At 51.2% G+C, this 26148-nt stretch overlaps 9 protein-coding genes across 9 annotated transcripts; 4 read left to right on the plus strand and 5 right to left on the minus strand.

The window, feature by feature from the left end:
- The first annotated feature begins 295 nt into the window (after positions 1-295).
- On the plus strand, positions 296-1344 carry M438DRAFT_302294 (NAD(P)-binding protein). Its single transcript, XM_029902130.1, has 2 exons — positions 296-942; positions 1004-1344. Exons 1-2 carry the CDS (start codon positions 316-318, stop codon positions 1190-1192), a joined length of 816 nt encoding a protein of 271 aa, XP_029757664.1. The 5' UTR covers positions 296-315; the 3' UTR covers positions 1193-1344.
- A 3139-nt stretch (positions 1345-4483) lies between these two features.
- On the plus strand, positions 4484-4924 carry M438DRAFT_337877 (acyl-CoA-binding protein; the record flags this gene model as incomplete). The annotated part of the gene is made up of 3 exons (XM_029904049.1): positions 4484-4570; positions 4638-4715; positions 4802-4924. The coding sequence occupies 3 exons, from the start codon at positions 4484-4486 to the stop codon at positions 4922-4924; spliced, it is 288 nt and encodes a 95-aa protein (XP_029757665.1).
- Positions 4925-5159: 235 nt separating this feature from the next.
- M438DRAFT_376712 (phospholipase D/nuclease) lies at positions 5160-6861 on the minus strand (the record flags this gene model as incomplete). The annotated part of the gene is made up of 2 exons (XM_029908683.1): positions 5160-5842; positions 5895-6861. 2 exons carry the CDS (start codon positions 6859-6861, stop codon positions 5160-5162), a joined length of 1650 nt encoding a protein of 549 aa, XP_029757666.1.
- Positions 6862-7067: 206 nt separating this feature from the next.
- On the minus strand, positions 7068-7829 carry M438DRAFT_324250 (glutathione S-transferase). Its single transcript, XM_029903049.1, has 2 exons — positions 7577-7829; positions 7068-7524 (listed from the first exon to the last, which is right to left on the minus strand). The coding sequence occupies exons 1-2, from the start codon at positions 7792-7794 to the stop codon at positions 7092-7094; spliced, it is 651 nt and encodes a 216-aa protein (XP_029757667.1). The 5' UTR covers positions 7795-7829; the 3' UTR covers positions 7068-7091.
- Positions 7830-8022: 193 nt separating this feature from the next.
- M438DRAFT_367778 (benzoate 4-monooxygenase cytochrome-like protein P450) lies at positions 8023-9760 on the minus strand (the record flags this gene model as incomplete). The annotated part of the gene is made up of 2 exons (XM_029907988.1): positions 8990-9760; positions 8023-8934 (listed from the first exon to the last, which is right to left on the minus strand). The coding sequence occupies exons 1-2, from the start codon at positions 9659-9661 to the stop codon at positions 8023-8025; spliced, it is 1584 nt and encodes a 527-aa protein (XP_029757668.1). The 5' UTR covers positions 9662-9760.
- A 1436-nt stretch (positions 9761-11196) lies between these two features.
- M438DRAFT_324254 (putative MFS multidrug transporter) lies at positions 11197-13208 on the plus strand. The gene is made up of 2 exons (XM_029903050.1): positions 11197-11768; positions 11819-13208. The coding sequence occupies exons 1-2, from the start codon at positions 11517-11519 to the stop codon at positions 13124-13126; spliced, it is 1560 nt and encodes a 519-aa protein (XP_029757669.1). The 5' UTR covers positions 11197-11516; the 3' UTR covers positions 13127-13208.
- A 1634-nt stretch (positions 13209-14842) lies between these two features.
- M438DRAFT_74637 (uncharacterized protein) lies at positions 14843-17799 on the minus strand. The gene is made up of 2 exons (XM_029910287.1): positions 17758-17799; positions 14843-17706 (listed from the first exon to the last, which is right to left on the minus strand). Exon 2 carries the CDS (start codon positions 17339-17341, stop codon positions 15278-15280), a length of 2064 nt encoding a protein of 687 aa, XP_029757670.1. The 5' UTR covers positions 17342-17706; positions 17758-17799; the 3' UTR covers positions 14843-15277.
- Positions 17800-18797: 998 nt separating this feature from the next.
- Positions 18798-21685, minus strand: M438DRAFT_407914 (uncharacterized protein; the record flags this gene model as incomplete). Its single annotated transcript, XM_029909920.1, has 10 exons — positions 18798-19359; positions 19408-19595; positions 19655-19880; positions 19928-20179; positions 20230-20597; positions 20716-20859; positions 20913-21183; positions 21241-21454; positions 21511-21533; positions 21587-21685. The coding sequence occupies 10 exons, from the start codon at positions 21683-21685 to the stop codon at positions 18982-18984; spliced, it is 2163 nt and encodes a 720-aa protein (XP_029757671.1). The 3' UTR covers positions 18798-18981.
- A 1295-nt stretch (positions 21686-22980) lies between these two features.
- Positions 22981-26065, plus strand: M438DRAFT_407915 (uncharacterized protein). Its single transcript, XM_029909921.1, has 6 exons — positions 22981-23395; positions 23481-24183; positions 24235-24401; positions 24454-24543; positions 24593-24706; positions 24758-26065. Exons 1-6 carry the CDS (start codon positions 22989-22991, stop codon positions 25935-25937), a joined length of 2661 nt encoding a protein of 886 aa, XP_029757672.1. The 5' UTR covers positions 22981-22988; the 3' UTR covers positions 25938-26065.
- Positions 26066-26148: the final 83 nt, after the last annotated feature.

Raw genomic sequence — 26148 nt, forward strand, 5'->3', positions numbered from 1 at the left:
TGCCTCAGAGTGTCTCCGTCGTCCGCTCCGCTTCGGGGCTTCAAAACGCTGTGCTCGGTCTCTCAAACACTTCGGCTCCCCACTTGGACTTCAACACTTCGGCCCTCGTTGTGTCGGGATGCTGGATAGAACAACTGTTTCGAGTAGTTGTGATGGTAGAGCTCAACACAGGTAAGTGATACTTAATGTCTGGTAATTCCACGGTTTGCTGTTTCCATATTCCTCTCATCCCATCTACTCTCAACACTCGCTACGACACCGTTACACCATCCAATCCCCATATCACCTCTTGATCCAAAAATAATTACCGGAAACATGTCTCAAGGCGTCGTTACTGTTCCCACCGCCTCCCTCCACGGAAAGGTCGCTCTCATCACTGGTGCCGGCCGTGGTATCGGTCGTGGTTGTGCCATCGAGCTCGGAAGACGTGGTGCCAGCGTTGTTGTCAACTACCAGAGCAGCAAGTCCTCCGCCGACGAGGTCGTCAGAGAGATCGAGGCCACCGGCAGCGGAGCCAAGGCCATTGCCATCCAGGCTGATGTCAGCAAGGTCGCCGAAATTGAGCGTCTGTTCCAGGAGACCAAGAAGCACTTTGGCAAGATCGACATTGTCATGTCCAACAGCGGTACCGAGAGCTGGGACAAGACTGAGGAGATCACCGAGGAGAAGTACGACCACGTCTTCAACCTGAACGCTCGTGCCCAGTTCTTCGTTGGCCAGGCTGCCTGGAAGCACCTCGAGGACAACGGTCGTTTGATTCTCATGTCCTCTATCGCCGCTGGTCTTCTCGGTGTCCGCGACCACGCTCTTTACAACGCCTCCAAGATGGCCGTCATTGGTATGATCAAGGCCTTCGCTACCGACTTCGGTAAGCGTGGTATCACCGTCAACGGTGTCGCTCCTGGTGGTATCAAGTCCGATATGTTCACCTCCAATGCTTGGGTAAGTTTTTATCACTCTACAACCTTTCTATATCACTCCCCGCCCGCTGACTCCCCGTGAGCACTACATTCCTGGTGGAACACCCGAGTGGCCCGCTGAGAAGATCGAGAACCTCATGGCCGAGCACTGCCCTCTGGGCCGCTGCGCCGTGCCCGAAGATGTCGCACGCGTGGTGGCTTTCCTCGCCAGTGGCGACGGCAGCTGGGTTAACGGCCAGGTCCTCACCATCTCTGGCGGCTCTTCTCAGTAAACGTATGGGATGTGCTGCATCGATGTGTGGTTTGATGTTCATTGGAAGCGATATGTTTTTACGAGGCGTTTATTCCCCCATTTTTCTTTTTCTTTTTTTTCTCACTCAACACTTGCATGGATGGTACAGGCATCTGGAAACGAAGATAGACGACCAAAAAAGTCATGGTAGTTAATGCAAAGATATCTAAGCTGAAGTTCTACCTATTTTTTTCGTGGTCAGCTGTCAACCTGAATGGCACAAAGAACCAGCTCTCAGCCAGCCAAAACACCTTACTAAATGCACATCAAAAGGCACAATGTTTTTAACCTCAGTGTAATTGTTCAAAGAGATCACAAAGCAAGTGCTGCTCTCAGTGGATAAAGGGCTGATTGTCAAAATCATCTTGCCTTTTGGCAGGAAGTCAGTCCGCGTCTGGGGAGGTTGAGATGACCCTTTTGGTCCTGGTGCGGTCACCCTTCCCCTATACCAAGACCAGGGCACTGTCAACGTAGCTCGGTATGCGGTAGTTCTCTCACCGTGCGTGCCTCTCGATTCTTGCATCAGAATGCACAATGTCTTTCAGAACCGGGTATGCGTCCATTGGAAGATCGTATGGAGTAGGGCTTCAGTGGACAGTCTCCAGGAACCAAATAAGTTCTTGCATTTTGACAGGCACAAAAAGAATCTCACGCTGTGCTCGGAGATCCCTTCAATTCGTCTTACTACGATGTCTCCTGAACATTGCTGGCTCGACCTAACGAGGTGCTCAGCATGACTGCGAATACGCAATCGCGCCCAACGATCCCGACGCTCACAAGAAACTCTCGAGTATGAATCCGACAAGAGCGTCTTCCTTGTAAGCAAGCATCTTCGCCAACTATGCATCTCCCTGCCTGAAGAAGACCACTACTGTTGCCTGACTATCGATGATCCCGACGTCCACGACTCAGTAGCTTTCCCTCTGGCCGGCTCCGTGGGCACTTCAAAGCTGCTGGTCACCGTCGGCATCTACATCACAAAGGGTCACCACCTTCAACTGGCGCGACAGCAGTGCTTCGTGCTTTTCAAGGAGTGGAGCAACGTATTGCACGTCTTGACGCAGTTCCCACTCACCAAGACCCGTGGCGATGCTTTTGGACAGTTCGGTTTCACACCACTCCCTATGCCGACACAAGCTCACCAGAGATCACACACTCGCTTCAATGATCACAGCCTGTCAGACTCCAAGTCTAAAGCGTCGAAGGAATCAGGAAGCTGTTCTCGCGATGTTGTCGCTAGTCCCGGTCCGAATAGGCGCAATTGGGTTTACTCAATGCGCCCTACATTTCAAAAACATACTCGATGAGCCTTTGTCGGTATCAGAGGCTCCCCTGCAAGGATCCTGCTCGTTCATGCGTCCCAAATCACGAGTATACTTAATCACTCTTCGACACTTGATCAGCACTTGCAAATGCTGCGCTTCGACCTAGCGATGACGACCGCGTTCTGTCGGCTTCACGAACCAAACTCAACAACCATGTCAGAGAAACCTTCAGTCGGTCACGGACACACCGCTGTCATGGCAAGACAAGAGTCCTTCTAGCAAGCCGACATCGAGACACAATAGACACCTTCAGAACTATCTACGAAATCATCTTCGAAGTCCGTCGCGATCTTCGACGCACGCGCATCGCGCACACCATCCAACACACCCGAGACGACATTGTTGAACAACTCTCCATGTCTGGAACTGACGCCTCGAAACTGCCTAGGATGTCCAAGACGGCCACATGATCTCAAATGCTACAATTTGAGCCATGAGACCTGCGATGTTCTTCTTCAGCACGGGGGCGCTGCTACCAGGGGTCTGCACTCTGGCGCTGGAGATTTGGTACTCTTTCGGCAGCTTTGCCTCATTGATATTGGGCAGCTCAATTCCTTGACTTTGAGCAAGCTGTACGACCTTTCCCCATTCCGCGTCTATTCCGCCTCTGTGGGATGTGAGACTGGTGTACGCGACGGGGAGCTTCTTTTCGCATACTTGGATGGTGTCTTTGGACTGATTGATATGCTTGGGCGCCAGGCCGGCCGTGACACGGCGCTTGTTGACGATAATCCTGTCGGTGAGATTCTCGACATAGTAGGTACCGTTCTTTCTTTTGGCCGCGTCTCGTGGGTTCTTCGGGTTTGCTTCTTCCGTAGGAGCCATCGTGGCGAAGATGTCGGAGAAGAGAACCAGTTGCACAGCAGATGTGATTGCTAGGAGCGCTGTAGTGAGGTGACGCTGGCGGGAGTGGTCCAACGGCAGTAAGTCACGCTGACGGGTCGTCTGCAGTGAGCCATATCAGTGAGTCGTCTGCAGTGACCATGTGAGTCGGTAAGATCGTGACGGTGGTTCAGTCTCGACAAGATCCTGACAGTGGTGGTGGCTTAGTGCCGGCAAGAAAGTGACGGCGGGGTCGTGACGGCAAAGTCGTGATAGTGGCTCGGTGTCGTCAAGGTCGTGGTAGCTCAGTGACGGCAAGGTCGTGACGGCGACTCGGTATGAGAAGCGCGAATGTTGTGGATAGAATCGTCCAGCTCTTTCCTGACGCTGTCAACGCCATGAAACCAAAGTCTGCAGCACTTCTAGTGTGAGTGAGAGTCGTCACTGCTTCACCAGAACTAGTGAAGTCTTCCAAATCCGGATGATCCAAGATTCCTGGAAACAAGATTGTAAGAAAAGATAGGCTGGCAGTGCCAATTCTACAGTGACCACTATTCACTTTGGCTCTTCACTGTATGTGCCCAGTCAATTGCTTCCACGAGCGCGGCGTATAACAGTCGACGCTACTCCTGACATCCACATTTACATTCACGTTCCCATCGAGATACAATAACGTGGAGGTGGGGGACACGAGACTCACATTTGATTCGAGTCCCAAAACTCAGATAGCTCGTCAAGCTACCTATCAAAAGGCAAGATGATTTTGATCTCGACGTGAATGTCCAAAGAGAGGACAGCAAACAGTCGCTCTCAGTGGACAAGGTGCCTGGAATAAAAAGCATCGTGCATTTTGATGGGTTACCTCACGCGTCTCACTGCGAGGTTGGAGAGAAAGACGGTGTGACAAACTTTAGCAGGTGGGAAGAAGGTCACGATGATGTCAAGGCTTCCATGTTTCGAATCCGAAAGGGTCTCGAAGAGCTCCCCACCTTTTGCCAAGGCCCGCAGCAAATGAGACCACGAGAGATTGCCAACCCCTCATTCTGTCCTTCCTTCTCTCTTTCCTTCGAAACACTCACACACATCTATCCAAACTCTCTTCCTATACCACAAACACCGCAAATATGGTCGCCCAAACCGCCGAGTTCAAGAAGGCCGTCGAGGACAGCCGCAAGCTCAAGGCCAAGCCTTCGGATGACGAGCTCCTCCAGGTACGACAGCAGTGGCTACAAGCAAGTGAAATAGAAGTGGACACATGACTGACATTCCTTTTCACAGCTCTACGGACTGTTCAAGCAGGGTACCCAGGACCCTCCCATCGAGTCCTCCGACAAGCCCGGCATGTTCGACCTCAAGGTAACGCCACACTCCTCCAACTCCGAACAGAGCTCCCGTTTCTTCTACGAGCCGAACAACACGCTGATACAACCTTCTACAAACAGGGCAAGGCCAAGAGAAACGCATGGCAGAAGCTCGTTGACGAGGGTGTCTCGCCCTCGGACGCCCAGAAGAAGTACGTCGCTCTCGTCGAGTCGCTCAAGAAGAAGCACGGTTACACTGGTTAAATAACGACTCTTTGCGTCATTTCGAATACCCCTCGATTTTCCTTTGCTTGTCGTCATGAATAAAGAGAAGCAATATCATAATCTGCATAACATAACTTTCTTCGTCTGGTCATTTCTTCGTGTTCTCGTCTTTCAAGCTGTCAAAGCCATGCTGCCGTCGTTCATCCAGCTACCAAGCTACCAAGCTACCAATTCGTCCTCGAGGACTCGGACATCGTCCAAAGAGCCAGAAACCTCAGACTCTTGGGTTGAACCCCGGCCAGGCAACGCCCTGCCAATCAGGCTCCGCATGCGACCTTTCTGCACACCATGGCTCCTCACCCTCGAGGTAGGACGTAAGCGGCAAGTCATAGGGCATTCTCACGCCGATCACCTTGTCAGCATCTTCTGGTACATCGACCTCTGGCTTATCTTTCTTGAAAACTGGCACCATAACCGCCTTCTGCCCATCTTCTGCAAGCCACTGCGGACATACAAGAACGCCAATCTCGAAGCTCTTGATATTGACGTCTCCCTGCTTGTTCGCCATTTCCCCCCAAGCCTGCTTCGATAGATTTGCCGATGTCACCAGCGTCCAGTCGATGTTGTTGCAATCGTCATCAGAGAATCTGATGAACGTCTTGATGTGTGGCGCGGCGCGGCGACGGCCTGCTTCACGCACTTGATTGCCTTCTTTTGCGTCTCCAGCCCAAGTGCACAACAGAGGCTTCATGTACTTCAACTGTAGCTTCTGCATCTGCGAGTCCAGCTTCATGTGAATTGAGCTTCCAGATCGATAGCCATCCAACGAGCGTCTGACTTCATCAGCTGTTGGGAAGATAACCCGCACAGATGGCTTCCTGGGCTTTGGCTGCTTTCCAGTGGTAGTTGTTCCGAGGACGTCGAAGAAGCCGTCCAACCATTTCTCGGGAGCGGTTCCTGAGAGATTGATTAGCATGCTGCTGACCTTTCATAGCCTTCTTTTACATGCCCACTGAGGATATCTGGACATTGATCTGAGCTTTGCTTGCCGATGCAGCCGACGGAACCTGTTTGAGGACCCGCTCCAATCCAGGCCAACCCCATAAACTTTGGCCTTTGGCGATCGAGTTCGTGCCAACTTGCTGCTTACCAGGCACACTTGCAACAAGAGCAGCTTTGACAGAAGAGAAGTCGTACTTTTTGAGTTGATTGATCAGGGGACGTGTGTGATCTCTGTATTTGTCCTCGTAGGCTTCGAGGTAGTTGAGCAGCTCCTGCTTGAATCGAGCACCCGAGCCCATCAGAGCGTCTGATGTGTTATCGTCTATTGCCGATAGAGGAAGAAGAGGAGATCGCCATACTGCTTGGCTAAGATTGTTCCAATCCTGAGAGATCATGTTGGCTGTGTGAATGACGACTTGAGCAGTGTCATCGTGTCTGATCAAGATCATCATCTTGGAGTGGTGTGTTCCATAGGCAGGTATCCATGTGTGTAGTGCTTGGACGTTCGGGTACTTCTTGGCCGTTTCCTCAAGACTAATACGAGAGAGACTGTTCTTTTCGTGGAAGCCATGTATAATCTTCGTTTGAACCGTGTCACGCACATCTTCGTCGAGATGGCTCATGATGTAGTCAATATCAAGGAGGAAGTTGAATTGCCATTGCTCCTTGATCATGGGATCGCCAAGAATGTCCGAAAGTGTGACGGTGTCAACATTTGCAGAGGCTGGCAAATCACGGATTCTGGTGAGTTGGAAAGGCGACGATTCTGTGATTGTTTGCTGTTCTTGGTGCTGCTTCTCTTTGCCCTTGTTGCGCGAAACCGGGGGCGGGCTGATAGCTTTGGTGGCTGGTCCATCTAGGTCGGCAGGCCAACTCCAACTACACTCATCTTTCGGAGGAGAATCAGTACTTGCTGTCGAATCGCTGAGACGCGCTCTCTTGTGTGGTCGCTCATGGTCTGGAAAGTCGGCCATTGTGGTTAATTCAGGAAGCAGTAGTTTGTGTTGAAAGAAGATTTGGCTTGCTGTTGAGAACGGGTAACCCTGACACATGCGCTCGGTGAGGCAGTCGCGACCAACACTCTCCCCTCAACAGCCAAACACAATATTGAATAATCACAATTGCACATGCTATCTTAGAGACCAAAACTTCTGACTTCTTTCTGGAACAACAAAATCCTGGCTGAAAAATCAATATTTGGCTTCTACAGCGCATGTCCAGTCTTCTCGACCGCTCGCTTGTAGCTCTCGGTATTCTCACAATCCTTGATCCATTGATTGATCTTCTCCCACTTCTTCCCTTGCACACCCAATTGTCTAGCCAGAATGAACTGCGCCGAAAACAGCATCATGCAATCAGCCACCGTCACACTATCGCCAACCAAGAATTTACCTCCGCTCTTTGCCAACTCATTCTCCAGAAAATCCATATCTTTACACACGTTCACTGACATGCCTTGCTCAATTTTCTCGGCTGCGGAAGGGTTGTCGGCGCCGAACCAACGTGTGTAGAGGATGGCTAGTGCATGCAGTGCGTACGTGGCTTCTGACGCGTGGATCCAGCGTTGGCATTTCACGCGTGTGGCGGAGTCTTTGGGGAGGAGTTTGTTGGAGGTGTCGTAGTGTTCGCAGAGATACCTTCGAGCGACATCAGCAATTGGCTACGCTACCAAAACAGGAGGTCGCATACTCCGCAATAGCGCCACTTTCTCCCACCGTCAAGTCGCCATCTTTCAGCAAAGGGAACTTGCCCAGTGCATCACCAGAGTCATCCTTGAATTGCTGAGGAGCCTTGCCGTTCTCACGTTCTGAGAATTCAACTTTGTAGTCCAGGCCCATCTCCTCAAGTTGCCATGCTGTCCGAATTGAGCGAGAGGCCTGCAGGAAGTACAGCGTAATGTCTGGCATGATTCGTGTTGCTGCTCAGAATCGATTTTTGTGACTTCGAGAAGACAGGATCGCGGGGTTGGTATGTATTAATATTATTGGAAGAGCGGGGTCACCATCAAGGTTTCAACGGGTGATGATGAGGCTTTGTTTACGCCCGAGGTCTTGCGGAGAAACATGAGGCTCTACACATGAGGGTAACGATATAATTGATCGATGCTGATTTGATTTGGGGACTGATCTATATGCTTATACAGGAACCTCGCGAGGCACACTTCTCAACTTGAAGTTTGTGTAGAACTCGCTCTGTCTGACGAACCAAGCGTTTCTTGTCTTCCAGTCATCACAAGCCATCTCAATCTCGAATGTTCTCAGGAAGGTGGGAACCAGCTTGTAGATCTCCAACAAACTGATGTTCTTGCCAATGCATGTTCTGGCGCCAGCGCCGAATTGGAACATGGTGGCCTTCATCTCCTTCAGCTTCAATGAGTCTGCCTCAATCCATCGCTCAGGTCTGAATGTGTCAACATCAGCACCAAAGACTTCAGGACGGCGATGCAAGACCCAGGAGTTGCAGCCAACGATGACACCACCGGGAATGTGCTCGCCGCAGATCTCGATGCCTTGCTTGGGCGTGATGCGCTCAAGGATCAGGCCAGCAGCAGGGTGCATGCGGAAGGACTCTTGAATGACAGCATCAAGGTAAGGTAGCTTCTGGCTCTCTGCCCAAGATACCTTGTTGTTATCACGCTGTTGGATAGCGCCGGTCTCAGCCGCATCGTCAAGCTCTTGCATCAACTTTGCGTAGACCTTGGGATGTCTAACGAGGTGGTAGAAGACACTGCTCAAACTGATAGCGGTGGTTTCACTGCCAGCAAAGACCATGCTTGTCGATGCAGCCAGCACTTGGGCATCGGTCATAAACTCGGGGTGGTCGTGCTGGGCTTGGTTGAATTTGGTGAGGAGATCAATACCACGGCCAGGACGCTTCTCAACGATGCCAGTTTCGCGAACCTTCTGCATCTCGTCCTTGCGCTCTCCTGAGCGGTCGAGGGCAAACTTTGTCACTGGGAATACCTTCTTGTTGACGCCCCACTTCTCGAGTTGAAGCTTGAGGGGGTTCTTCTCAAGAATGAGATCAAGGAAGGGCATTTGACCGATCTGCAATGTGTCATTAGCACTGTATAAATGCTGATGCGCAACACGAAACACTTACGGGTGCAGCATATGAGAGGAACTTGTTCAGGAACTCGATGATGCCATCAACATCCTGGTCCTTCTCAATGTATCCCAAACGCTTGCTCCAGGTCAACTCGCCAATGACATCGAATGCGTAGAACTGTAACCAACGAGTAAAGTCGCAACTCTGCTTCTTCTCTCCGCAGTAAAGCTCCTTCGTACGTTCGATGTAGACATCGGTGGTGCTGTCAACCAGAGGCTCGTATTCGACCAGCGACGACATGGCGAAGGCACCATTGACACATCTTCTGTACTTGGCATGGTAGTCCTCCCAGGTGGTGGAGAACAGCGACTGCAGACGCTTGCCCTTTGAAACGGCTTGTTGGACAGGGTAGAAGTCCGACTTGGTCATACCCTTGTTCAAACCGTAGATGGTCTTGATGGCCTTGGGGTCGGCAAACGACAGAACATTAGGACCAAGTCTAACAATATCTCCATGCTCCTTGTGCAGAGCTACGTGCGTGACCTCTGACTTTTGGCCCCATACTTCAAAGAAGCGCCACCAGTTTGTGTAGGCTGCTAGCGGTGCTCCGGGATATTTGTTCAGGCCCTTGTAAAATTTGTTGTTGAGGAGGTATGCGGCCGCTGACGTTGCGAGTACGATTGGCCAGTATGCCACCAGAAGTGGTACTAACTCGCCGATGATCATGATGTGTTAAACCTCAAGATATTCGGAGTGTAGGAGATTGATGGTCGATGATGTAGTATTAGTAGACTCGGTTGAAGAGAATGAGAAACGATAGGGGATGAAGAGTGATACACAGGGGATGTCATTCCAGCCTACAAGTTGCAGCAGGCAGCTTATATGTTCTGCAGCTGTTGACAGCAGTACTCTACCAAGTGACCACCGATGTGTGGACTTCGGCAATGGGCCATTTCACAACTGCCGTGGTGTCGCAGCAGGTCGCATGCGTAAAAACAACAGCTTCCAAGATGACTTTTGGACGGCAGTTGCAAAACACGCGGTTTCTCGGATTTCTTTGCTCCTTATCCTCGGTCTTTGAGAGGTCAGACAGGGCGCAATGTCAACTACCGTGCTGGTGAGGCTCTGGGGACCCCAGATTCTGAGACGAGTTTCCCCACTGTTCTTGCCAAACTCGCTCGGAAGTCTTCCGCTCTTAACTTAACAAGTTGTCCTGTATATTCCAGACCTCTTCTCTCCCTCGCAAGATCGATCGTCGACATGTCATTTGTTCCTTCTTGAAGCTCCTTGATGGGAGAGCATGGTATATTGTGTGCTGCTGACCATCACGAATAATTGTACAAGTTTCGGATGATGTAGATGCATCATCATGGCACGTGAAGCTCGAGATTGTGACTTGCGAGGCCTTTCGGCAGAGAAAATCGGCAATTCGACTTGAGCACATCTGCCGTCGCTCCTTCTGGTTTTCCTTCTCGACGGACTTTCGGCTTGGCTCTGGACATCGGTACTGGGCAACCAGAATGACGGCAACTAATTAGTTCGCCATCTGTTCAGTGACCTGGATACGGACATCCGAACAAGCCGCCAGGAGTTCTTCTGTGACTCTCGAGCCGCGGCGATGCGCATCGTTCCAGCCATCAAAATGCACAATGGTTTTGAGAGGGAGCACGTCGACCATAGAGAGCGATTAGTTGACGCTCTCTCCTTGGACCTAGCTCTACTTTCGAAAATCATCGTGCATTTTGACAGCAGTATCAGTGACAAACTTTAGCACACGGAGAGGGTGGAGAAGTCGACTAGAGGTAGCTGTTGGTCCTTGGGGCTATCGTATCTCCGACAGCGACTCACCACTCACGCCCCGTCTGTCGATGGCTATTTGTACAACACACAAACCAGTGGGGTATGGGGTTACCATGGGGTTCAATACTCGGAGTACACTGGCCCGGCAGCCCGGATAGATGTTGCCGTCGCGGCGAAGAATCATGCCGGCCAAGCCTAGCGCTCTATGCCAACCGATACATGCCCTAAACGTGGCGCTGTAAAAGGAATTGAGAAGCCACACCGAGGATGTTCTGCCTAGGCTTCAGCGCCCCTTGCCTGTGCGAACAAAACTTGAGCCGCCATGGCGCCGTTGCTTGGGAAGCTTGTGTGCATGCCAATTCGCGACATACTTTTCTCGAAACGCCGCTTCTCTTCAAAATGCTGAACTCTGGTGAATTCGACAGTAATAGGCATACATCAAACAGGACGTTTTCTCGAAGTTCGAGGCGAAACAACCTCTTATCTGTCAAAGATTCATACGGCAGTACCCCGGACGATCTGTTAGAGCATCAAGACGTGGATGACCCACCGGTCCAACCGCATTGGTGCACTAAGTGGGTACATCATCTCGCTGGTACCAAGTTGACGACCGCTCGCGGAGACACGCTGTGGAGAAAGCGGAGAGAATCGATTCTTTCTCTCCACAAATTTTTCATATTGAGGCCAACCGTTTCGAGTTGCTCCCCAGGAGATAAAAAGGACCGTCCCAACACCTACTCTTTCCTTCCATCCCCATCTCTTCCTCTTTGGTTCAGTCAAGATGCAACACAATCCTGACCTCAAGGCGGAGCTTCGCGAGCCTTCGGACACGGACTCTAAAGTCAATGGAAACAACTATCTGGAAAAACTTGAGACCGGTGGCCTTGCGCCGTGGTCCACGCACATTGCCGGCGATGCAGCAAACCTCACTCCTGAGCACCGCGACTACCTTTTGAAACGCCATGGAACATTAGAGCTGGATCCTATGCCTGGCTTTGGCGACGCGGATCCATTGAACTGGCAGACGTGGAAGGTGAGATGACTCATAGTCTGAAAAATTATACCACCTCTAACTTGTACTAGAAAACTGTCAACCTGTTGCTGGTCGCATTCCATGCGATGATGAGCACATTCACTGCTGCCGCGATCATTCCCGCGTACTTCAACATCCACGAAGACCTTGGTTGTAGCATTCAAAGAGCTTCATATCTCACTAGTCTCCAGATTGCCATTTTGGGTGGCGCTCCACTATTTTGGCGTCCTCTCTCGGTCAGATATGGACGTCGTCCGATCTGGTTGATCTCTACAATCTGCAGTCTTGTCTGCAACATTGGTTGTGCCTACAGTCATAGCTATGCTAGCATGGCTGCATGCAGAGCCTTGGTCGCTTTCTTCATCAGTCCTGCTGGAGCCATTGGTAGCGGTGTCGTTGGCGAGACCTTCTTTAAGAGAGAACGTGGAAAGTACATGGGTATCTGGACCTTGATGGTCACTCTGGGTGTCCCGTTGGGCGGCTTCACCATGGGCTTCGTCGCAAACAACGTTGGCTACCGCTGGATCTACTACATTCTGGCCATGATCAACGGTGCTCAATTTATTCTCTACATCTTCTTCGGACCTGAAACCCGGTACCTGCGCCAAGGTGTTGAGCACCGTGGCTCTGATCTCAAGCAAGAGTACTGGAGCTTCAGACGTATTGACCCTACTCCTCTCAGAGCTTGGGACTTCATTCAGCCATTGACTATGGGTCGCCATGCGACAGTCATGATCCCTGCCGCGGCCTATTCTATGGTCTTCCTTCTTACCTCTATCCTCGTCACCGTCGAGATTCCTCAGCTGTTCCAAGAGAAGTTTGAGTTCAACGCTCAACAGATTGGATACCAATTCGCCAGTATCATCATCGGTGCCATCATCGGTGAACAGCTTGGAGGTGTCCTGTCCGACTCTTGGATGAAGCGCGGAGCTCGTAAGATGTCTGCTGGTCACCGTCCTCAACCTGAGTACCGTCTCTGGCTTAGTTATGCTGGTTTCCTCCTCGGTATCGTCGGCTACATTGTCTTCCTCATTCAGACTGAAGACATCACCAAGTGGAACGTTACACCTCTCATTGGCGCTGCCATCGCTGCCGTTGGTAACCAGATCGTCACCACTGTCCTCATCACCTATGCTGTCGATTGTCACCAAGAAGAAGCTGCCAGTATTGGTGTCTTCATCACCTTCGTACGCCAGATTTGGGGCTTCATCGGTCCTTTCTGGTTCCCTCAGATGTTCGAGAGCATTGGACTCAAGGCCAGCGCTGGCGTTGGCACTGCATTGATGATTGGTGTCAGTGTTGTTCCCACAATCTACCTGCACTTCAGAGGTCGTTCGAGAAGGACCAGTGACGAGTAATTTCGATTTGCTCAAATGTGTTCAACATGATTAATAGATACGACCGTGACGAAATGTATAATAAGAGCGACTTCAACAAGGCTCTTTTTCTTCTTACCATAACCCTCGTCCCACCTTTTCAACGTGACTTCTGATGTATTGACTTGAGACTCCGATTTGGACGTCGTCTGAACTTTGACGGTGTTGTTGCTGTGACGACTATGTCAATCGCGACTACCATGCTTGCCACGAATCTTTGCTGCCGCCTTAGCAGGCAAGTTTCCACATCTGCATATCTTTTCTCAAGGCAGTGGTTGGATTGCTGGAGCAAGAGCATATAACTTTTACGATCCTAGCAAGTTACACTGTCTGGTGTGAGTCTGGGATACATGCCTGCCCACAGCAATGTTGTTTCAATTGACAAGTCACAGTCTGCTGATTCTCTTCTCGCGATATCATGGTGGCTGGGGAGAATAGATACTTTCGACGAGCACACGATTCGTTCTCTACCCATGTGGTGAGTTATGAACGACCGGACTGTAACTTTTTTGACGCTGTCAGAATACACAATTTGAGACAGTGCCCGCTAAGAGTGCTGAAACTAGATGCTCTTCCTGGATATGGTGGTACATCGCAGATTTACTGCGCCTTTTTGTGATCTTTTCTGTAAGGCAGCCATTTTTCGCAGAGATTGTCACTGACATGAGCCCTGTCTCTTCGGACATGCCTGTCCTTTCGATAAACACTTGTACCATTATCTTGCAGGGCTCAAGACTACGGAAGTGGATTATTTTCTCAGCTGTGGTTGCTTTCCTGATTCCCTTGGAGGCAGGGTTCAAACGAAAAAGCAAAAGGTGGCACCTCGACCAACCACCTCTCCCTCCCCAACAACGAGCAAAACGTAACCAACACGCTAATGACGAGCAAAAGGATATGATGATGGTCAGTACGGGGGTCGAACCCGCGACCTTGGCGTGCCATGTATCAGACGATATTAGCACCACGCTCTAACCAACTGAGCTAACCGACCTGTTTCATGAAAACTGCTTCACCAAGACCAAATAAGAATCTTTGTTGTGAGCCACGTGGCAGAGGTTGCGCTCGGAAGGCATGATGTGAGAGCCAGAAGAGGGTGTCGGTAGGTCGGTTACGCTCAGCTGGTTAGAGCGTGGTGCTAATATCGTCTGATACATGGCACGATCGGCCGCTGGCGCGGCAGATCTATTGCTGTACATCTTTGCCTAAGATGTTGAGAGAGGTTGCGAGAAAGGCATGCGAGACAAGAGCAGATTTGAGATTCATAGATGTCGACGCCCAAATGAACAAACCAGGTGTGTAGGTCTCCTTTAGTGTAGACCAAGTAGTAGCAACTATACTTCAGACCCAGCACAAAGCAAAATTAGAAGATTTGCCAACGTGTTGTCGTCGATATCGCCCTTGCAGCCAAATGCCAGGGTGAGGCCCTCGACCACATTGACTTCGGCGTTTGAGCTAGCTGAGAAAAACACCCACTGTGCTCCCTCTACAAGGTTGGCAAGAACAGCAGGTATGGGAATCAGCAGCAGCACAATATGCGCTAGACACGAGAAACACGTAGTCGCTATTGCGGGATGGAGCCAATCGCGAAATCGAGACTCCAGGGCACGACGCAGCGAGATGAAGGAAACTGCTCCCTTACCAGTTTTTCGATTTTCCAGACGGGATGTTTTATGGATGTTACAGATCTACCGTAATATTCGCTAGAGTCGCCATAGTATATGTGCGATGGCAGGTAGATGATTAATACACCACCATGTTGGCTTTGCGCAGAATTTTCGCAGTGATCTCGAGACAGCTACCAACGTCGCAGATGCATCCATCAACATGCATGATATATATCACAGAAGCTTCAACGTCGTCGAAGGAAGAGAGGAAACGATTTGACAGAAGAAAGAATAAGCTTTCGTGCAAAAGTAAATACGTCGTCAAATAAATCCCATCCACATCAAAAAGGTGTATAAGCATCGAAATATAAAGAAGAAGGTAATACTCCAAGCCCCCAATGTCTAATAAGACAAGATCCCCCCATATCCAGATTTTTGATCGTGATCTCATGAGAAAGAAGTAGCGAAAAAGGCTGGAGCGAAAAACAGAGGTATGTACAAAAGGGAAAGTCAAGGGAGAGAAGGATGTCTACTGGCCACCGAGGCGTCCCCATGCGGTGAGGACATCCATGTCAGCACTGTCAATGGTCTTGACACTGTTACGGTATCTGTCTGCCTCGCTGCTGGTCTCGCTACCTTCGCTGCCAGCAACGTTGAAGCGGTTTGCGCTGTGGTTGCTGAACTCGGGAGTCATGGCTGAGCTACAGGTGCCGGCGAGGGAGGGAGAATATGTACGAGCAGGGAGCGGCAAGAGATCGATGGAAGAAAGCTCGAGGTCTGGTGCTAGACGGTAAGGATCGGCCGTGTTCTCAAAAGGCACGAGCTTGTTTTGACTCGAGCTCGCAGACTTGGGAGGCTGTTGGAAGCAGAGGGCCTGCAACTGCTCGGTGGGTGCCTCGAGTTCGGCCAGCATGTATGAGTGGGGTGTCGACATGTCTGATGATCTGTTGTTGTGTTTCTCGTCGAGGGCGAAGTAGTTCATGTCCTGTGTCTCGTGGACAATCCTGTTGCTGGGAGGAGCAGGGAAAGCGGTGCCTTCGGGAGCATCAAGCATCAGACCGATACTCATGGCACTGCCTCGTGAAAAGGTCGATGAAGTGGTGCTTCTCACGGCAGAATTCTTGCGATCAGAGTAGGAGGGTTGGCTGGATGAATCGTGTCGTCGTGCGGGGTGGGTAGATTGAGTCTGCATCTCGGCTCTCTTGCGACGCATCATCTCCAGTAAAGCCATCTCTTCCTGAGTCACAGTCATGACATGAGATTGACCTGTGGTGGAGGCGCTGTTACCGCTCTGCATGGTCGAAGCAGTACTTGTGGCTCGTGTGCGCCCGGGCGATGAGAAGTGGTAAGACTTCTGCTTGCGTAGAGGAGCAGGGACAGCGCTGACATCAGTATATTGTTGATATTGAGTAGGAAGAGGAGGCAGAGGAGTTCGGTAAGCCATTTCCAGGCTGTCGGCATTGATAATCGGGATTGATCCAGAGGTCATTGTCGTTTGCATGCTGAAAGTTGACTGTCTTGTCGCAGCAGTCTTGGACCAGCTCTCCGAATCTGCTATGGGAACGTTGTTGGTGGTCGAATTATCTAACCACCTCGGTGGTGACGCAGGCTCGGAGTGCTCATCGTCTTCTTCGTCGGATGAAAGGTTCAGCATGCTACGCTCCTGCAGGTTCTGAGGATGCGAATATGCTTGATGTGTGGAGCTTTGGTAGTGGAAGTAATCTGACGATGAACCTTCACAGTTAGGTGTGACACGTGATGTGGGCGCAACTCTTGATCTTCCGGGACCGAGTGCTGGGTTGAAGGCAGATCGGTGGATAGTTTCGGCGGGAGTCACAACTTCAGGCAAGTCGTCGTCGGACGAGTCCAGACCTTCGAACCAGTGCTTGATGCCCTTGGGTGGTCTGCGTACATTGATCTTTGCATTTTCGGTAGCGTTTCGGTCAAATGCGGTGGCCTGGATACGGTGACTAGCAGTGCCGGCGGAGGCAGGTCTAACGGATGAGAGGTCGCTGTCCTGGCGAGAGCGTGTAGACACAGGTACTGGCGGCGGCGGCGGGAGGGGTAGAGGCGGCGAAGGTACGACAACGGGTGACGGCTTCGGAGTCTTGTCCTTGTCCTTGTTCTTTGATTTGTGCCTTCCGAAGAGCCTAGAGAAGTCGACCCTGTGGCTGCGCTGGTGGGCTTGCGGAATAGGCGGAGGCAGAGCGGCGTCGGTCTTGATCGAGTTCTTGCGCGAGGCTGAATACAGGTTGGGTTGACTGACGGCAGCGTGCAGAGTCGGTCGTCGTCTGGCGGGCTGCTGCGAAAAAGGATCCGAGTGGTCGCTGGGCAGGCGGTTGAATCTGGCCTTGTCGAGGTCGGGCATGTTCTGGTATGGCTCCATGTGCAGCTTGGGCCATATCTGTAGAGTCCCTGCGGCACCCATGGCTGAATTGGCACCTCCTTCGGTGGCTAGTGTGTATCCGATGCTGTCTTGGAAGCGCTTCTCCAGTTCGTCGTCGCTGTCGAGCTGGTCCGGGTCGTGGTGGTGGTCGCGGTGGTAGGGATACAGTGGCCTGGGAACCGCAGGCGCGGCGGACGACGTCTTCATTATGAAGAAAAGCCGCACACCCTGCCCCCTGTAGACTCACGACTCCTTATCGATGGAGCGGCCAACGGCTTTCTTGACGTGCAGCAGCGTGTAGTCGAGTAACGCAACGGGGCGGCGCCTGCGAACCTCTAAGTTCTCACGTCGAGACGCGATTGTGGGTGTTGACAAGTCGAGCGCCAAGTTGAACGGTCCCCCTTGTGCGTGCGAAAAGACGGAATGCCAGAATCGACGCCGCAATCGACGTCAGACCCGGTACGCTATCTGCGAGTGTGAATGGATCAGGGGCGAGTCTGTCGCTGCTGACCGTCGCGCGTGCTCCTGCTCTTGCTCATGGATGTTTGCGCTTTGCTGCAAGTCTGCAATTGCTTATTGCTGCACAGTCAGACCGAGCCCGAAAATCAGCTAATACCACGTACCCCAATCTCCTCGACCATGTCGCCATGCCGGCACCTTTGTTAGTTTCCGAGAAGCCCACTCTGCGGTCCTGTCCCGAGCGTCGTGGCTTCGATTGTCGCTCGCTAAACCGCTCGAGACTCGCTCAACATCAAGGGCCGATTCTTTAGCGCGAGCCGCCGAAGGATGCTTCACGCTTTTCTCAAACTCTGCCTTGAAACGTGGGGGGTCCACCGAGGACGTCGTCCACCAACCTCTCGCGACTCACGACCTGCATCCCCTAGTTTTTCTCTCCTGCACAACATAACGTCGTCCCTCTGTTGGTGAACCATGACAGAACCCTCATCATTTTCAGCTCCGGCAAATCTATGATTTGCTGCAATTAACCCACCTTTTGACCCACAGCCAATGATCGTCTCTCACGCAATTACCTGTCTCGGATAATTAAATGAATCAAACACGCAAAGGTCATCCTAGTCAGTGGCCTCTGGGGCAGCGTCCCGAGCACCAGACGCTGTGACGTTTCCAGCCATGAAAAGGCACAAACATGTTAGGAAATCGGAGAATGTCCACTGAAAGCTCAATTCTTTTGCTCTCTCTCTCTCTCTCTTCTCTCTCTCTTTGAACCTATGGCTAGGTTTGAAAATCACTGTGCATTTCTGCCGCTGATACGTGACGGACGTTGGCCACGGGCACGTTGCACACCCAGCCTCGCGAGCTTTCCTAGAGCAGGTGACACCAAGCGCATGGGGTATCTTGTAGCATGCCATCTGAGCTCTCCGAGCACCAGACGCTGTAAGGAATTCAGCCATCTCAAGACACGAATTTTTTGGTGACTCGGAGAACATCCAATGAGAACCTAGCTCTCTGGATCTCTCGCTGGACATTTCCTAATCTCATCAATGTAATTGTGCGTTTTGATAGCTATTAACAGTGGTCATGGCTAGCGCTGAGAGCCATGCGCCACCAGAATCAATATGAACAACATTTCCATCTTCAAAGGTTTGTGTGTTTCGACTGCGAGCAAGTCTTATGCGCATCAAAGCTAAGTGGTCAATCTGTTCGCGTTCTCCAGCGACTCAAGCCACATAACTATATATTGATCTGTCCATCATGATACATCCCAGCCATTCTCACGCGTAGTCATATTCGTACTGCCAGCATCAAACGTCTCTTCGTCACTTCCCATCTCTTGTTAGAGACACCGAACCCGAAGCCAATCTCTCTTCCGCGAGTCAAGCCCGTGCTCATGAGTCACCCTTAAACCTTTTCGACTTGATTCCTGGATTCTCTCGAGATGGAAGGTTTTGTGCATTAATGAAGAAACCGAACTTGGCTTCCTTCATCTTTGGTGTGGGCGTTCTCACTCTTCCTGCTTGGCGCAACGGTGACGATTGCACGCTTGTGGCAGCCCCTTCTGCTGCCATGGTTCGGGCTCTTTTCTTTGTTGTAGACTGCGTGATGGTCGTAGTGTTCTTACTTGTATTTGCAGTTGCAGCCCTTTCTCTCTCTGACGAGAAGACGCTTGTTGCTTCAACTGGAGGTCGTGTAAGGATCGAGTACTTTGCTCTCAATGTCTGTGTTACGTCTCTAGCCGGTGCGTCTGACACCTCAAGACCGGAGAACTATACAGTCAGTATCACAGTCGTTCCGATGAGGATGCTCATGCTTACGTGATGTCCCACAACCTGATAAGTATCAAAAAGCTTCACAAAGAGACCAATGTACTCTGGTGTGCTGATTGACTCGGGGAACTTGATCTTGCCTTGCGAATTTCGTGTACGACGACCAGACTCCTCAACAAGGAATCCTTGCGACACCAGCGATGCGACCAGTTCTGCGACCTGATCGAACTCCATTCCTGTAGAGGATGTCTCCGTTAGCATTCAGACTCCAGAGAATTTCGGCTCATGTATTCACCGAGCTTCTTCCCAAGCTCTGCTGCATTTTCGGCTTCTTGGGAAAGCAGCAGATCCATAGCTCTTCGTTGCAAAGCAAGTACTTGCAGCTTCTTGAGAGTGTTGTTGTCTGCTTCACGGCCAAGCAAACAAATATGGCAGACGTGCTCTGGCAATTGGCGATTGTCGACTTCCAGATAGCCTTGACAGATAAGGTGTTGCTGCACACCACATACATCGCACTGGACCTAGGGTGGCCGTCAGAGTGTTCAATTTGGATAAGCACTCGACGTACCATATCTTCTGTAGAGTCCACAAGTCGGCATCGACAACCTATTATTGGACCATTCGCAAGCATTCTTGCTCTTTGCTGAAGCTCAGGTATTGCATACCATAGCTGTTGTGCCTTCTCTCGCGAAAGAAAGTCATACTTCTTCATATGCTCAGTCAACTCAAGACTCAGACCGTCCTCAGCGTTCGAAATTTGGCTAGGAATTGCTCGCGGCTGGGTCAAAAAGTCATCATCGAGGTTCGAGCGAGGTTTCATCTGAGCATTAGGTCAATCTCTGAACACTTCCTGATGCTTTAAATGCTTACCATGCTTTCCAATGAACTCTTGCGACGCATATCGTCATCCACCTGCGACGTGTTTGAGGCCACCGATTGTGATGGTTCATCTTGGGTGACAGTTGGCGTGGCCGCAATCTGCGAGATGTCCCCTGTATTCGAGCTTGACTTGCTAGCAACTGACCGCAGAGCGCGAGAGCTTGCGAGAGACGTGGAACCGATTTTGGAGCCGTGGACATGCTGTGGTGTTTCGGGTATGGCTGAGGTGGAAGAGGTCGTTCTGCCTCCAGTGGGCGAGATTATTTCTGATCGAATTGGTGGAACGACGATCGGGGGCGTGGTTGTTCCGGTAGGTACACGGCTAGCTTGACCAATCTTTGAATCGCGAACTCTGAGGTCTTGGGAGATTCGTCTTTTGGTCGAAGATTCGTGCTTGAGAAACGCGACTCGCAGGGAAACCCTTGCCAGGTCAGCCGGTGAAAGTTGTTGTAAGCCGTGTGACATACTCATGCTTACTTCCACCACTGACTCCCAAGTCCGCTGCATGCGGCTGCCATCCTGCAAACCCCTTGACGTTTTTTTCAGGCTCAGCTTCAACAAAGTTGTTTGGCTGCCACCCATCGTCTATATACATGATACTGGGCTGGATGTAGCACTCATCTATTGATCCGGGTTAGTCCATTGGTCATCGAGAAGTAGAGCGCGCTTCTTACTCGGCAATTGTGTGGAGTCTCTGCATTGCTCCGAGATCGTCTCCAGCAAGTTAAGAACACGGCCGTTAAGATCGAGGCTCGGGTCAAGCCTGTCTTCGCCTTTGTAGTTGGCTTGAAGGCCCTGGACCTCACGTTTGCCTTCTGGAGACCTGACGTAGAGGATGCGGAAACACCATATTTCGAGAGGATCCGGATTGATTTCAGGATCGCCCATGAACGGGATACGTAGAGCATGCAGAGTTCCCCGATTCAATGCTTCGAAGACAGTGTCCTGACGGGGCGACTTGAGTCAGCATTGAGGATAGCAGTCATTGACCATGGGACCTACGAGTGATTCAATGAACTGGTCTGCGCGATCGCTGCGACCTCTTTTGAGCAGAGGAACCTTGAACCGCGTAGACTCTGATGATCTGGTGGAAGTGTTGGATGGCGATGATGCCTTGGCTCGGGAATGATGTTCACCATTTATCAGACCTTCGACGGTGTATAGCTCATCGTCGGCCAACTCAGCCTCATCAAACGCTAATGACGGAAACATGCCTCTGTATGATTGTAGTCAGATGGTTGGTCTGGGGAAAGAGGCTGGCACATCTCTCACCTCATGCTGCAGAGCATGCTCGCCTGGAACCGAGATGATTAGAAACTTTCGAAAGACAGGCTGCAACTTGACTGACCGAGGTGTACAGCATGACTTGGACGGTCTCGGTACTTTGCTTCTGGCTCAGCTTAGTTTTGGTGGCTACCACCTGGCGATGAGCCATGACTTGAGCCATGTTGACGGTGATGACAATGTGGACGACAATTGAGGTCAAGACGAAGCGATGACAACCAGCAGACTTGACTGAAACGGAAGCTATTCCAAGAGCGGGGTCACATGTGAAGATGCAAAGAAAACGGAAGGTGACAAGGTCGCTGAGGCAAGAGCGATCCGAGGAGAGAACACAGAACCAAGCTTCTGCTCGCAAGACTTCTTGAGTGGTCATGAAAATGTCAGGATAATCTTCGATGAACGTCTTCTCTCTTTGGTACGACGCTCCATACATGCCTGTCAAAATGCAAGATGTTGTGTGATCAGCCGCTTGTCTGCTGAGAGCAACCACAACGTGTGCTTCTATCTGGACAAATACACCGATCTCAAAAGCATCTTGTCTTTTGACAGATATTTTGTCCTCTGCATCTGAGTATGAGACTGCACAACATTTCCGAGACGGGTTGGTGCATTCAAATATAAAGGACCGACCGAATGTCTCAATTCAGCGTGACGCTGATCTTGAAAACGCATAAACTTCTGTAGCTCAGACATGTAGATGAGAAGAACGGCCATGTGAGACTTGAGTTCTATTATCTACTCGTGACTACGGTATATCGCCCTCCGGCGGCTCTACGGTAGAACTGTGAAACTGGCCCGTGCGGTCCGAAGACCTCATCGCTTGACGACGACAGCGTGTAACTTCACTTTCTCATCTTCACCTGCATTCATGGATGCTATCATAACCAATGTTCGACCCAATTTCGATATAACGAAGCATAGAACATGAAGAGCTGTGAAATCTATACGTTGAGTGCTGCAAGCAACCCGGACCATCACCTACCTGGAATCCCGACATGGATCCAGAACAGAGGTCTAACATCACCCTTCTCGTGAGATGCTAGACACACCTATAGCTTTCTCCTATGTCTGTTAGGTACTGTACGTGGTATACCATTTATCAATCCTCAGAATTTCGCTCCCAAGTGTGTTGTTCTGTGCTGAATACAACTTCCTGCTCACGCATATCCCTCTCTCATCGTTTCTTCCTTCTCAAGTGACAAAAGAAAGAGTGTTGTACATCTTTTCCCTTCACTTCTCGCTTATCTTGTGTTGTTGGAAATTCACTTTACTGTCAGCTTTCACAGCCGTCTGATCAATATCGGAACTCGAGCGTCGCGCGTCTCCTTCTCCGTTCCGACACCAACACAAACTCTTATGCGCATTTTTGCTCCCTTCTTCTAAAAAAATAAAAAAAGCGCGTATGAGTACGTCGTCCTTGTCTTAACGGTCATTTCGATGTCGCTGACACACAAACAGCACCGGATATGATCCCACCTACCGCCGCCGCTCAGGCGCTCTTCAACTCTTCAAGATCGACCTTTGCCACAGCATCGGTCATCAATTCCCAGGAACCTTCCACTGGCCCCGATCAGATCGTAACTCAGCGTACCATCAACTCTGGCGCCTACGCTTTGTCTGATTCTGCCTCTCTGCCTGAAAACTCCGGCGCAACTCAGTTTACTGAAGTTTTCAAGCGCAGACGCCTCGGCCCAAACTCTCTCGAGCAATACTCTGCACAGAACGGCTTTGATAGTCAGGCTGTGAAGGCTTTGTTCAACATTGAACCATCTACAATCATGGGTGATCAGATTCAGCCCAACGAAAACTCCAGCATGCGCGCATCGTCCATGGCTCATGACCCTCGTCCTGACGTTTCTCGTGGTTACAACAAGTAAGTTTTTTGCCCAAACATCAGTCGAAAGACGCGTCGCTACCTAGGCTATAAATGATGATTGCGCCGCTGACACATTCTTTAGCTTCTTGAATCAGAACGGATCTGTCCATCACACTGGTCCTGGCAATGCGCTGCCTGGCCTCGGTGGTTGCTACGTCACCAGCACTGGCAGAAATGTCGCCGGTGACCTTACCAGAACTTCTGGCAGCATGCCCAGTGCCAATGTCTCTGACGCACCCTTTGCTTCACAGCCTAATGGCTTCTTGATTCCAGGCCTTGGCGCCCCTTTCAAACCACTTGGTCTTGAGAACAACAACAAGACTCCTCTGGTCGTCACTCACTCCATCCCAGCTGGACCTCACTCTCGTGTTGGTGCTGCTCATTCGCGTGACTCTGGTCGTCCTCAGCAGAGAGGTCCTCACAACGTCGACCTTTCCGCCAATCAGAAGCAGCAACCGGCCAAGCCTCTCGATACAGCCACCATTCGATCTGCTGACAACCAGTCAAGCGCACCCGAGAAGGACTCATCGGTCTCGAGCAATGCTTCACCTGAAGCTTCTGTTGCTGTCGCTAACAAGTCAGACGCTGCTGCACCTACCTCTGATGCCGTCAGAGCCTCTGAGTATGTCCGTCCTACTGGTCCTCCTCCAGTTTGGACCGAGAAGCAGACACCTCGCACCTTCAAGCTGCAGCATCAGACTAGCAGACGTCGTCACGAGACCTTTGAAGGAGCCTATCAGATTCTGAGCAGCCTGAACCCTGATCACTACTTGATGCCTTACGGTGTAAGTCTAACCACAACCCTCCGTATCTCCATTCCGCTAATTCAATTACAGTCCAGGGTCATTGCTATCAAGTGCAACACTCTTGATGATATCCTCTTGTCTCACCAGATCGGACTGTGGGCCACGAACCGTAATGTCATGGACCGCATCATGGAGCTTCACAACAGTCGCGACGATCCATCCATGAAGACTCTGTTCCTCTGGTCCATGCCCGGAAGGTTAGTACCTTGAATCGCTATGATATCTTTCAAACCTGCTAACACTGCCCAGCAAGAACTTCTGTGGTCTTGCAGAGCTTCAGGCCTACGATGCCGACGTCCAGACCGAGTTCTGGGACAAGGATGAGGGAAAGATCCAAGGGTCAGTCAACTCAAATCGTTTCATCTTGCAGGAACTAACGTTTGCAAAGTGGTATGATCATTCACTGGGTATACAACAAGCTAGTTCCATTCGAGGATATCACCCCGCTTGTTGAAGGCAAGATCGACCAGGCATCAGTCACCCAAATGTGGAATGGCATGAAGTGAGTTCATCTTCCAACCTCTATCAACCTCCTGTTCTGACCAATCTTCAGCTACTCCGAACCGACCGGTCGCGAAGTCATCAAGTGCTACGTCGAAGCACCTCACATTGAGAACATGCTCGCTGCGCCTTCGGGAGAATTCTTCCAGAAGGCAATGGCAAGCAGCAGACTTGCTACTGCTCCTCCTATGGCCCCCAGGTTCTCCAGTCGTGGCAACTACCGCGGTCAGCATTTCTCCCGTGGTATTGGAAATGGCTTCAGAGGCAGAGGCCGCTTCGAGACTGGCAAGATTGGACATGGTTTCTTGCCTCGTTCTGCGCCTCGTCCAGTTGTAAGAAGCACCGAAAGCAGTGAGACCACTTGCAGTACCAAGACCAACCCTGCATCGCCTGAGCACTACCACAACCGCGGTCAACCCGAGCGCCAGGTCATCGAAGTCTTCAAGTATCCTGATGGCACTCTCACCACCGCCCCAGATGTGAATGGCAACACCAAGCCGATCACTCCGGTCAAGAGTTATGCCAGTATGCAGGGTTCCGACGCTCAGACATCCAACTCGCTCGCCAGAACACAGAGCATCCAAAGTCTGAAGAGCTCGAACATGCCCCCTCCCCTTCTGCCTTCTGCCACCATCGGTAGCAGCTTTCCCAGCCATGAACAGATGCTCCGCCGCAAGTCTGGCTCGGTCTTTAACGACAGTCACGGTGCCAAAGGCAGTGTTGAAAGCCTCTCCTTCGCCATGCCTCCTCCCCTGAAGTCTGTTGGCCCTCAGCATGGCCCTGGACCTCAATCGGAGACCCATCAGTCCAGCACACCCCGCTTTGAGCTCAACAAGGACAACAGATTTGCTAAGAACATCAACACCTGGTCGTACAGCAGTATCAAAAGCCCCACCCAGCCCAAGACGCCTCTCAGACACAGCCAAAGCTCGTACGATCTATCGGCCAGTCCCATGGACACCACAACTCATGGTACCCTGACTCCTCGTGTTGGTCGCTCCATCTCCAGCCAGAACAACCACGATGGATCTCCCGACAAGGCTGCCTTTGGCTATGGACAGGTGCCCAAGCAGCTGCGCACTCCTGACACCAGCCCTAAGACTGCCAGCGTGCAGCCTGACACCCCTCGTCCTCGTCCTACTCTCGGACGTAATCGCATCAAGTCCGATGCCTCAATGTCCGGAGTGGGTCTTCCTCCCGACTGGGTCGACAACCTTGTCGACGACAAGTAGAGATGATCTTGAGTCATCTGAGAGCCTCTGTGTCATAAACACAAACGTTTAGAGCATGCAGCAGCAGTGTGTTGTCAAACTGTCTATCAAGGTCTTGTTTTTTTTGCGGGATGGAGGATGGATATGGTGATGGTCTCTGTGATGCATATCGTTTTGTTTTCTGTCAAACACAGACCAATAGCCGGAGTGGTCAGATCGTCTTTGACATTGA

Source organism: Aureobasidium pullulans, assembly GCF_000721785.1.
Source record: "Aureobasidium pullulans EXF-150 unplaced genomic scaffold scaffold_18, whole genome shotgun sequence".
Classification (NCBI taxonomy): Eukaryota; Fungi; Ascomycota; class Dothideomycetes; order Dothideales; family Saccotheciaceae; genus Aureobasidium; species Aureobasidium pullulans.